Here is a 12969-nt window from a genome sequence, read left to right as displayed (position 1 = left end):
TCCCCGCTGTTCTTTGACAAATGACGTGGTTTCAAGACAGCCCACCATCATAACTGTAGGAACCTTCTCTTTTCTTTCTCCTCACTCCTCCAAGCAGCATTAAGAGAGCTGAAACATCCTTTAATGATGGCAGACCAAATCAATTTCAATGTCACATGAGGGTTAAGATACAAAAGAAAAGAGGAGGGATGTATGGCAGTGAATGTCAGCCTTTTCATTCCCACTGAAGCTGCTCACTGCTCAGGATATGTGCAAAGAATGAAACAATGTATTTTCTAAGTAACATACACCCATTTAATAATGAAACATTTGCATTAAACATTCAAACATGTACAGTATATCAGTATATACAGTACATCTAAACTACATGTACAATGATTGACAAAACATATACCAACAACAGTGGCCATTGTCCCAACCACCGTACTGCACACCTAGTTTCACCCCTTTGAGAAATCCAGGTCACCTGCCTTCTTCCCACCGGACAATGTTCTCTGCAGCTGTAAAATACACACAAACACACACACATTATATAAACAATGAAAATATGTACGAAATATAGCACGTTGAGTACAAAAGCACTGTAAAAAAAAAGGAAAAACTGTTAAATAAGTGGGAAAAAAATGTGGTTTGTATCATAAATCCCCAGTTATCCTTAATTTCTGGTCAAACGTGACTGTGAAGAAACTGTTAATAATGTAAAACATGACATAAGAGACCAAAACTGTAGACTCCTTTTCATGCATATGGAAACAAACACACACACACACACACACACACACACACACGCGCACAGACAGTACTCTGGAGAAACATAGCTTAGTGTCTGCCTCAGGCTGTGTAATATTCACTTATCATTTTATTACCAATTAACACAACACAGCAATGAAGGCTGGAAATTACTCTGATGGGGTGGAGAGCTCTGCATGCTTTTAATCAGCTAAATTTATGCATTTCACTCTTTGTTGCTTCAGTGAAATTGTGCTTTTATTATGAGAGGAAAGGTGGGAAAATGACTGACTGAAGAATAGTCACATAAATTTAGCATTGTCAATGACCTCTGCAGTAGCTTATTTACCGCAGATCTAATCAGTCTCTCAAACCCTCTCATGATCTACTGCTTTACAACACAAACTACAAAGAGATAGACGTTAGCTCTTGTGTGGTGTTCAGGTCTGTGGGACCCATTTTCAATGTTCACTAAAAGAAAAATTGTATAACATTTTTTCAACGTGAAACTCATTGGCCTGGGCTAATTTTCTGTGAAGAACGTGTAAAAGAACACATGCACACTGTACACATTTACATTACATATGTGGTGTGTGGGTCCTGGATTCCTCAAGAGGAAGCTAACGATGGTAAGAACACAATGAAAAAAGAAGCCAGAGCTCCCACCTCAGTTGCTGAGTAGACAGCCGACACATCCCTGGTGTCCAAATGCCAAAGAAAGACAAAAATCTGGTACTCATGAGTATGCTGCATAGGGATGGGAGAATCTATGACCAGGAGCATCAAAGACCAGAAATCATAATGGATTACAATGCTACAAAAGGAGGGGTAGACAATTTAGACAAGCTGGTGACTGGCTACAGTTGCAAAAGAAGAAACCCTACCCATTGAACCCTGAGTGGAGTAAGTGTTAATGATATTGTTGCATGTGTGTGTGCAGTACAAATCTGCCAGTCATGTGGTGTGTAGACCAGCATGAATTTGTGTTCATTAATTTAAGACTGCATGCAAAATTAGTCTTTCCATTTGTTCAGTTCAAAGCAATAAACATCATTATTGATTTTAAAAAACCTTTCATTTGTATGTTCAAGATAAACATGATTTATTCCACCGTCTTGATTATAATAGATTTTTTTTACAAAGATCACATTGTATCACAAAAACTAAGAGCATTTTTATTAATAAATCTGATCTTGCAGTGGTAAATGGCAAATTTTAACCATATATGCTGTCTATTGCTTAAGTCAACATCTAAGTATTTTTACAAAAATTGTTATGGTTTTATTGTTTTAAAACCCTACTAATGTTGTGGGTCCACCAGACCCACGAACATTGGGTGAATGACAAAAATACAAACACCGCACAACAGTTAAGAAGTCTTCAAAAAAGCAGGTTGTAAAAATGCTGTCCTAGCAACGTTGACCACATTCAGAGCAGATCACTCTTTCAGCTATGAGTGATCAATACCAGATTACACACCAACATCTTGAAAAGACACAAACAAGTGGGCAAAACTAAACATCTGCCACCATCTCATTCCTTACAATCAATGTAAGTGGTATATGTGTCTAAACACTGCAGGACTTTGTGGAGCTGACGTATATTGATTGTTCAAAGGCTCTTGATGGTGAGCACTGAGTGCCATTGATTTAGACTGAGTGCCGTGTTTAAATGTGTAGGCAGGACCACACAGAGATTTCAATGTTGTGTTCACATCATTAATGGACACACTGGATTAACATTTTACACTTCACCCTGCTGTGATTATCAGTGACAGAGGCTGTGAAATAGGTAATGCTATTTTTTATATTAAACACAGAGTCTGCAGCTCACCGATTTGAGCCACTTTTAGTTCACTGTTTAGGGTTTCTGGCCTTCACATTTACTTCACGGCTAAGTCTCATAAAGTAAAAATAAAAAAGCTCAAAAAACCACTTCTAGTAAACACCCACATATTTTCTCAAGTCAGCCACCTTCCAGGTCCCCTCTGCAGTGATGGCAGGAGCCCATTCCCAGTACCATCTGGGAGACACTTTCCCAGAATGGCCAGTTACCACCACCACCAATCATACTCAGGCAAAGGAATTTTTTTGTCAAGAGACACACATATCACCTGCAATAAATCCTGTTCTAATTGCGCCATAGTTTTGAAGAGACAGGCCTGTTTCACCATAAAGTCCAGAGCCTGGTGGGGTTTTTTGCAGTGAAACAGTTGGAGCAGGACAGAAAGTAACATGGCAAGTTTTGGGGGAAATATGAGAGGACAAGCCAGTCTCCCTTGCAAGTCATCTGTGGACATGCTGCTGCAGTTGAAGAAGTGCAGCCAAATGTGTATAGTTTTCAGAGGCAAGATAAAAAGCAATGCTATCAGTGATCAGCTATTTGGTTTTGTGCCCAAAGTATGTCAACAATGGCAAGTCTTATATTCCTCACCTCACATTTGTAGGGCGACGCAGTGACTCAGTGGTTAGCAGGAAAGTCCAACAGATCACAGTGGGTGGTCATTTTGTATAAAAGAGAACTTTACTTTTACCTCTCAGCACTTTCATCCGCCCTCTCCCAAAAGGAGACTTACCATGTAGGCAAATGTATCGGTTCTGCGCTTTACAGCGCTGGTCGTTCCAATTAAAGCCACTTGATGCCTGCAGCTCCACGCAGTTTCCAAAGCTAGACAGAGAAAGAGAAGGAGTAAGTGACTCTGTATGCTGAGGTTTTTTGAGCTGCCAATTAGAAAGGTTTACTTTAAAGTTGAAGGGGAAAAAACCTTTGAAACTTTTTCAGACCAGTTTTGTTTGTTTGAATTTCTAATGAAGCGGTATGAAGCAGAGGAACCAGCAGAGGACGCTGCAATTTTTATTGTAATGTAATTTACTGTATTACATTTACACATGACTATATGATTAAAACTAGTAATTACTGATATAATAACTAGTTTTATAGTTTATATAGAACTAGTTATTGCTTCCAGATATAATAGCTGTTTAGATAGATAGATAGATAGATAGATAGATAGATAGATAGATAGATAGATAGATAGATAGATAGATAGATAGATAGATAGATAGATAGATAGATAGATAGATAGATAGATCAGAGGAATGGAGTGAGTGAGACACAGAAAGAGAGAGACATCTAGTGGTCAGGGTGAAGGTTGCAGGTCAGCCAACATCACTGTCTTCTGTTTAGTTCATATATAACAATGTCATTTATTTGAGACACCCTTGGTGGATAATGTAATTTTAAGTGCTATTTAAAAGTTGGATTTTGTTTCAGAGATGAAAACAATTGATTGACCCAACTACAGTAATCTCTTGCAATAATTTTTAAGACATACATATTGTACATATGTAGACACATCTACAGATTAAAAAAAGCCTGAGCTCCAACCAAAAAAGTAATTTTCTTCCTTTCAGATGATCTGTTTTTCATGTGCTTGTCTGTTTGTTTAGCTTCATTGCACTAGGCCGTCTCTGTTTATGATGTACTCTACAGTAGCTAATGTCTGTTAGTAAATGTGTCTCTTACCCTTGGTTGTCAGGTTGCCCAAAGGCAAAGCTGCTGTATCTGGGGATCTCTCCTGTGTCCCAGCGAAATGAGTCTTTCAGAGGCTTATATGTCAAACCTGTGGAGCAAAAACATTGCTGTTTTATCCGTGCAGCATCTCCACAACCTCCACCTGGCAGTACATCTGGTCCAAACGACAGCGTAGTCTGCCACCTAATATGGTGGTGTTAGAAAACATTTATTTGGATGACCCAGTTAAACGACTGTACCAATCCAGAAGTTTCTTGTCTCAAAGTCAGTGTTGGTGACCTCGTTGCTTGTCTCCAGCTGACTGAGATAAAACGCCAGGATGTCCTGAACCTTCTGATTGTGGATGTGAGCTAGAATACCCCCTCGTTCCTGGTGGTTTAAACAAAAAAAAGGCCAAATTGAAAGCAGAATGAAAGTCCTTATATAGATTTCTATGATGTACTATGGCTGTAGCGCTTGTCTCACTCTCTCAGTGAGCAACACACACCTGTCTCTCACCTGACAGTGACTCTTGGCTCCATAGTAGGTGTCGGCTTCTGAAGACACCATGAAGCAATCACCATCTATCATCACATCACAGCTGTGAAAGGGAAACTGCACTTTCTCTGTTGGAAGACAAGATTCAACTGAAAAGAACAATAATGATACTGACCATCCACCATGGCTCAGGTTCACGGAACAAACTTAAATATATTGTAATCTTTTGAGGCAATACAATTGTAAATGTGGATTCAATTTGCAGAATTATGTTCAAGGAAATTAATAAATAAAACCTAAATCAACTCAAAATAATTTTGTTGTTTTCATCATGTCACCAGACTCGGCATCCCTTAAAGATAAATATAGAATGTAGCAAGAAAGAGGCAAAGCACACTGCACTTACCTGCACACTCAGCACCACCATAGCCAAGATCACACAAACAAGAGCATTCTTCTTCTTTGAAACGACCGTGTACACACTGCACACTGCACCGCACTGAAAAACAAACACTTGATACAGTGAAATCTGCCTCTCTACTTTGAATATTAAAATACTAACATATAGAGAACAGACTCATTTAATGAGGCCTGATACCAATATGTATATTATCTAGATGCTACTACACTTGATGTTGATGCTGGTACCCTGACAGAGGCGTCCGGTGAAGCCAGGGTCACACTTGCACTTGCAGGATGAGATGTTAAGATGGCCATGCTGACCACAGCTCATACGACACGGATTCCTTGGAATCTCTGATAAAAAATGCACATGCACACCAACAAACACACACACATAAACGCAAGCACAAACATGTACGTTGCACATCTGGAAATTGTACATCTGGTCATTTTTTTCCAAATCAGCTGTGATCTTTGTGATTTGGGCTTAATTTGCATTGCTACCTATCACTAAACATGACACTGATGGTAGATGTGCCGAAATGGCCTTGAAGAGCATATAATGGAAATAACCACAGTAGAGGTAATAGTAGTAGAAAATTGAAAATTCCATTTTAATCCTTTTAAAAATACTATGATAATGACATGCATGTCTGTTTCAATTCCATGTGGAATGCCCTAATGAAACCCATTAAATCTTATATCAAAGAGCTCCCTCAGAAATATATTTTGAATGTCAAATGACAGCAAAGTTTGCTTCTGTAGCAACCTATATATATATTGTCTTACCACATAATCCACCTACATGGTCCCACAGTTTAAAGCAGCCAGACATGGAAGAGGTGCAGAGAGAGCAGTACAGCCCCATCTTATAGGGCATCACCAGCCATCCATTCACCTCCCAGTTACCCCTACAGCAACACAAATATATATTGCAGAACACATATTCTAAGAGACACACAATCGGACAAGATCTGGAGGAGTGGTAGGGGGGCTAAAACCATATTAATGTTCAAAATGTCCAATAAAATCTCCACACAGAACACGGACTTGATTTTAGAATAATCACATTCTGAGACCTTCATGCAGGTAGTTTCACGTAATGTTTTCTTTTTAATATATGTACCAAGGACTCCCTGGAAAGCAGTACTAATACTGAGTGAAATAAAGTAAATGTGGATCATAATGCAGTAGATAAAGTCTTAACTGTAATCATTAACTGTTTTTTTCTACATGCAGGGACTTGCAACAACCTTTCATATCAATATTGCTGTTTTTTTAACAGCATAATGAGCTGGATTGCAGATAGTCTGTATTTATTTAAAATGTATTAATTAATTAGCTTTTTTTAACCATGTTGTTCTCAGATTCATTTAACATTTAAATTTTTTGTAATTGTTACCCAGGGTAATATGCACAGACAAATAGCTCCCAGAGGTCTCCTCCTCTCAGACACAGCTGGCTGGCGCAGCCCACGTTACTGGAAGTGGCCCACACCAACTACACAACAACAGATAGTTGAGACACACTACATCAGCACTTTTAAACACAAATACAAATATCTATGAGGTGTCTGTAAAAGTACGACTTCACATAAACATAGGTACAGTTTATATCTGCTTGTTAATACCTGCGTATAGTGTTGACAGGTGGCGTTCTCTCTACATTGCCCACTCAAGTAGAGAAAATCTGTCCCCTCCTCAAACCAAGTGTGAATGACGTCAGAAAATGAGGTGACACCATAAGCAGAAAGATGTGTGTTCCAGCCAACGTGACTGAAAGATGAGGCGTGTTGAGGGGAGGGGTCTGTGTGACACAATGCTGCTCTCTCCTTTGCAAGTAAGGCCAATTTCTCATTCCACTCCTATAAAGACAATAAAAATATTAAATAATATCATTGCACATCTTTCATTTTTTACAATTACAGTAAAAAAATTAATAAAAACTAGGACATTTTAATTTTGCTACACATATTTAAGCCTTCTCTGGCAGTATCTTGCATGCACACAGGGGAGTTCTACTGCTAATCAGCACACTGACTATAGTCAGAAGAAGCTGATGTTAAATTTACTTTACTGTATCTGTGTGTTTCAGAAGCTTCCTCTGTTTTTTGATTAAATTATTTAAAAGCAGATCTGTTTGATAAAATCTAAGGTTTTCAACTCTTCCCCTATAGTTTTCAGTATTAGGGTCCAACAAACCCTCAGATTATAATAACCATGTACAGTCCTGTCAGATTTGATTATTAATATTTGAAGTTGGCAGACGGCCTTGTCACAGGTCATCTCTCAGCTGCCCCATGTCCGTCAGAAGCCCATGAAACTTTTGTAGCACTTTTCCAGCAGCCGTCCAACAGACATCCCGAACACATTACATATTTTTGCAAACTGATACATATGAAGGCATTGTGAAGCCTTTTAATTCTACATGAATAATTGATTATTTACTAGAACAAATAATTAATAAGCAATTACATAAATAATTACCAACAAGAAATATTCATCACACTGGCTTCACTAAGCGGCACATTTTTCAAGATTTGCAGTGGCTGATTCAAATTAACAACTGGTTTCCACATAAACTTTCCACAATCACTCTGCCATATTTGCTGTAGTACAAACATCACTTTAGGTACTCTCACTACTAGAAAAGGCAACAACATGTGGAAAGTTACAGATTCAAGCTTAGTATGAAAAAATATAATAAATGAATGAAATGAAACAAATGAGTGAAGTTGAATGATTATTGTTTTTTCACTACCACATCTTTAATTTATTATACCTCTTAAGAGGACAGGTCAATTTTAAACTCTCTTGTAGATAATAGTAATAATAATAATAATAATAATAATAATAATAAATCCTTTAATATGGGTTTATAAATTGAAAATAATGGCTTTATCAGAGGCAGTATTGGGAAGTAACACATTACTTATTACAGTAATATAATTACTTTTTCAGTACAGTTCCCTCAGTAAGTCTCTTTTACTTCCACATTTTGAGCGTCAACTTATTCACGTCCAGAGACCGCTGCAGAATGTGTTTACATGTTGGGTCTTCTTAGCTGGCTTACTAATGTTAGGCACTAGTTAACCTACAGTACATTCAGGAATTACTTAGTTTTGTTGAAGGGTGTCTGAACCCTGCAGCTCCACAGGGCTAATGTTAAACTAGATGTTGATGATAAATACCATGGATGTATCATAAGAAAAGTTTAGTTACTATGCATAAACCTTTTGTAAATGTTGCCTTATTAGAAAGTGGTACCCTTGATAAATTAGACTCTCATTTAGGTCAAAGAAGCAAAGCTTGAATGTCTGTAGCTGTTGTCTTATCTTAAGTGACAGTTTCCTGTATTCTACGAACATTGAGGGAATCCTCTTCGTATTTCCTGTCACATTTCACAGCCTGTGCAGTCTTTTAAAGATGGAACCTCAATGATCTAATCTAATGTCTAATGTCCAACTGCTTTTTCTGTATGGTTAGACAGAGTTTGGAAATTAGACATCAGAGGTATGACACTGATGTGTGGTGTAGAAAGGCTGAGCTCCCTTGAGTTCATTGTTCACTCTGCTCCAAAGTCACCGGCTCGCACTTTGATGCCACCAGAGGGGTATAAGGTCACCGGGCAATATTTCATCTAAGGCATTTCATTTTAAGGGATGTCATGTTATATCAGCTGAGGGATTTGAATGTCTCACAAAGAAATATGTGTGTTTATACTCTGTTTTGCCATCTTTGTGGCACAATCAACAACTGCTATATTGTTGTATGCTGAATTAGTTAAATTAATAAAGTTCCATATTTTGCTGTGAAGCTCTGCAGGTCTGTTTTTTTCACCCTAGCTGCGTCAAAATGAAGTGTTGGAGTTTGAGAAGTTCTGAGAGAGATTAATAAGATACAATCTCACAAACAGAGGTCATGATTTACATATCAAAAATAAATACTTAACTTTAATTTCTGTCTCTGAGGGCGACAGTATGACCTCATAATACTTCTTAGCTTCAAGAGCGCAAAGAAAACCTGCAGATAGGGCATTGGGTAAGAAAGAAAGGAGCATCATTCATTCCTAAAATATTAGTATTTTATCTCACCCTGAAAGCAAAGCCTAAAGGACTATATTATAATCACTTCAACACAATCTCACCACAACATTTACTGGTTCGTTCCTCTGTGAGGAAAAAAACCTCCTTATTCAGATATTCACAAACACAGCTTTAAGCCTTTTAACGTTTATCAGTAAAGCTCTTTAATATGCCTCTTCAGCTCAGCAAATCTTCCTCTGAGGGTTTTCACAGGGAAATTACCTGTAATACCAGAGTTGTGAATGCAGAATGATTATCCACATCCTCTTTTTCTCATTACCGCCTTATCAGTTGAGGACAGTTCTCGGAGGCTGAAGAGCAGTCGAAGAAAGGGGCTCAGTCTGTGCGGGTGGCTTTGAGGATGTAATCTATGACAAAGTGACAGTTTTCCCTGGCACAAATCTCATATTAGGCCCAGAGGATATCTTGTGCATTGTGAGTCTCATAATCCATCGTTACCTCTTGGTCATAATCACATGCAGACAAGACAGTTGTGCAGATAAGCGTTGTACAGCAAAGCAATAGATGGAATAAGATAGGAAGAGGATTTAGCTGGGGTGTTTTGCAGAGAGTGGGATTAGAAAAACCTGAGTCAAAAAATCATTTTAAGAATTGCTGAACATTCAGCAACACCTCACTATGACTCTAACTGTTTTATCGCTCTGTATAAGCATCATTAGTATTTAGAGACTAACAAATTAAAAATGTTGCTTAGTTTTATTCTTATTCTGGTCAAAAAAAAAGAAGATTCATTGGTGTTATTTGGTTGTGTGACCCTCACAAGACTATGCACACCTAATTGATTTTGGCTTTGCTCTAACTGTCCACACTATCACTCAGCCTGCAGCAGAGCAGAACAAATGGTGCACTAACACTACTATTTCACACTGTTGAGACTATCAGCACTACAGAGCAAGACAGCTCAACTAAAAACCTTTTATATCCATGCCTTTGTTTAGTGACTCCACTTTTGAAAAAGGAATATTTTTGAACTGTATAAGTGCACAGGGACCAAAGCAAATGGTCACACTCTCAAGTGTCCTTCCTGGTCATAGATGTTGTTGTCAGAGAAACAGACTTTTTGTTGATCAAGTTCTTTGTGTGCGATGTTGTGCTTTGCCTGTGACTATGTTGCTACTGTACCTGGTGTAGTTAGATAGAAAAACAATAAAAACAGAGCTCTAAGTTTCTGGATTGCTCTTATTGTTGTCCTCTCAGAACTGTTGGCTCACATCCAGATCAACACACCCTTACAAAACCCATGTCTGATAATAACTGACACCATCATCATTATCATTACTGTTTTTATCTGGGCTTTGCACTGGAAGATGCAAGCTTGTTTGAACTCAAAAGCTTATCGGTTAAGTTTGCAACATGTGGCAAAATGTCTTCCACTAATGCAGGGAGACAGAGTCTGTACAGTACAGAGCAGTAACTCTTTGCAAACTTCGGTGTGAAAATGAGCAGTGTGGACAGTGTACTACCTCTATTTTATTAACAAGAGTGCAGACTGTTAACAAATCAATAATGTTAAATTGCCTTAAACTCACATTTAGGCGACAGCATTCATACCATTCAAACACACATTGAAGAAACAGACAATAGATGCCACAAACCATTTTTTGCATGTTAGCTGCCATGGGTTTGACCCAGCTGCGCAGCCTATTGTGCTGGACAACAATCTGCGAGTGCTCCTTCACCCCAAGCCCTGGAAGAAAACAGAAACGCTCATTTACTACACCTCTACTGCCGTTGCTATGGCAACGGAATGCAAATGTGTTGGCGGGATGTTTGAGTGTGTGTCAGAGCGAGTGTGTGTGTGTGTGTGTGTGTGTGTGTGTGTGTGTGTGTGTGTGTGTGTGTGTGTGTGTGTATGTGTGTGTGTGTGTAAGGTTGAAGCACTGGTTAATACAGTCAGTTACAGGTTCACTCGCATTTCAACTCACACAAAACTCCAAACAATATTTTTACAATTTTTGTCATATACTGAGTCAACAAGCATCCCTATAAACTGATTTTAAAATGCCCTAATTATCTGTTAATGTACAGACACACATGATATTCACATTATACAAACTCAGGATGATTTAAGCTTATATCACTACATTCCCCATTAATAATTCCAAGGTAAGAAAAATTATCCGGATATTATTAGCATTCATAAACATATCTAAACATGCTGGTGTAAATGGATAATGAATGACAGTATAACACAGTTGGAATTATATAAAACGTGTCTTCATAGGAGAAGTTATAATTGCTGAAGATTGATCAAATTTAAAACTATATTATAATGTGTTGTAAACAATTTATTATTGATTTATACACTGCTTATAGATAAAGGGGCTAGAGTAAAGTGTTAACAATGTGCCTTACTTTGCAATCCCTATTTCAGATTAAATTGGGCTTGAAATCCTTAATCATTAATATAAGGGCGGACTGTGGATAAATAACATTTTAGACTAGACTTTGACCTGTCATTCATCAAATTCAGTTATTTTACTCCCTTAAGTTACTTATTACATCTGAGCACATTTCACCAAAGAGTAGGGATTCATCTCCCCTTAATTGCCATGTGTTTGGCAAAGTAGGCTCCCATCAAAATTGTAATTTGTTAAGCTGATGCCAAACGTCTGTATAGCACAGCAGACAGTAAGACAGAAAAGTTGGGCTGTTGGTGCTTTGCCAGATGGATTTGGACAAGAATGCCCACTTGAGCTACACAGCCTAAAGGATTGCCACCTGATTGCAAGCATGGGATAAAAACCTCCTCTTATAAAATTGTATTCTCTTAGACTGACTTGCTGTAACTTAATTTACATCAAGAATTTAAATATATTCAGCAGTCAAAATGAGCGCAAGTTGATGAAGGTGATCCTGCACTACGAGGTCTCTTTAGAAAACTGTCCCTCGAGGCCACCTAACTCGTGCACAAGTTAAAGTGTTTACCGGTGGTGGTGGACATCTGGAGGTCCGGTGTGTCTGTGATAATCCGGTTGGCGTAGATACACGGAGGCAGCAGAGACAAAACGACAAACAGATCCAAACACCGGGAAGCTGTTACAGACCCCATTGTGAACTCCAGAAGTGTCTCCAACAACAGTGGCCACTTGCTCTCAGTTATCCTGCCTCCCTGCTCTTCTCCTCCCTCTTTTCTCTTCACCAGCTTTCACCCCGGGCTGCAGCAGAGCACATGTCTCTATTCAAAGAGCGTTCACTACTCCGACTGTATAATTACTGTAGAATGTCGTTAACTTTTTTATATTTCATTTGATCGTTAGGCTATTACTCTAATCCGTCTGTTTTGGAAAGTAATCCACGCTAAAAGATGCCCCAATTTATTCTTGCACTTTTTGCAGTGCAGGTGGAAGCAAACATGCAAAAGGAATAATGAACAATAGGTCCTCATCAGCCACATAGAGGATATTATAGAAAGTTCAGATTGACCTCTCCTTCTAAAAGAACGAAAGGGAAAGTTTCAGGTTGAAATATTTATGGGCAAAAATATGTTCAATACTGTACAACTACTGTTTTGTTAAACAGAATAAAATATACATTAAAAATAAATTTTACACTTTGGAAATAGATTAAAATGTTTCATATATTTTTTATTTAATTACTTCACTTTATAGTGCAGACATCAAAGCAGATAGTGGTAGAAGTATTGAAATCCTTAAAGTAACTATACTATGCTGTAAATATGCTACATTAAAAGTTAAAGTCTTGCATTTAGAGTTTTGCAT

At 38.1% G+C, this 12969-nt stretch overlaps 1 protein-coding gene across 6 annotated transcripts; it reads right to left on the bottom strand.

Annotated features, from left to right (window-relative positions):
- Window positions 1–280: 280 nt before the first annotated feature.
- On the bottom strand, window positions 281–12544 carry LOC122879779 (C-type lectin domain family 18 member A-like). Of its 6 annotated transcripts, none has more exons than XM_044204210.1 (13): window positions 12176–12520; window positions 10843–10934; window positions 9093–9164; window positions 6773–7006; window positions 6545–6642; window positions 5932–6053; window positions 5368–5496; window positions 5147–5239; window positions 4762–4868; window positions 4503–4632; window positions 4255–4351; window positions 3305–3396; window positions 281–500 (listed from the first exon to the last, which is right to left on the bottom strand). In XM_044204210.1, exons 1-13 carry the CDS (start codon window positions 12297–12299, stop codon window positions 463–465), a joined length of 1428 nt encoding a protein of 475 aa, XP_044060145.1. In that variant the 5' UTR covers window positions 12300–12520; the 3' UTR covers window positions 281–462. The 6 variants fall into 6 exon arrangements, 5 of the variants coding, with proteins under 5 accessions (XP_044060145.1, XP_044060150.1, XP_044060160.1 ...); XM_044204215.1 differs by having other exon boundaries at window positions 5389–5496; window positions 12176–12513; XM_044204225.1 differs by lacking the exon at window positions 9093–9164 and having other exon boundaries at window positions 12176–12511.
- Window positions 12545–12969: the final 425 nt, after the last annotated feature.

This window comes from Siniperca chuatsi, linkage group LG1 (assembly GCF_020085105.1).
Source record: "Siniperca chuatsi isolate FFG_IHB_CAS linkage group LG1, ASM2008510v1, whole genome shotgun sequence".
NCBI lineage: Eukaryota > Metazoa > Chordata > Actinopteri > Centrarchiformes > Sinipercidae > Siniperca > Siniperca chuatsi.
The sequence above is the reverse complement of the archived record's forward strand: the minus strand, read 5'-3'. Positions and strand labels throughout refer to the sequence as shown.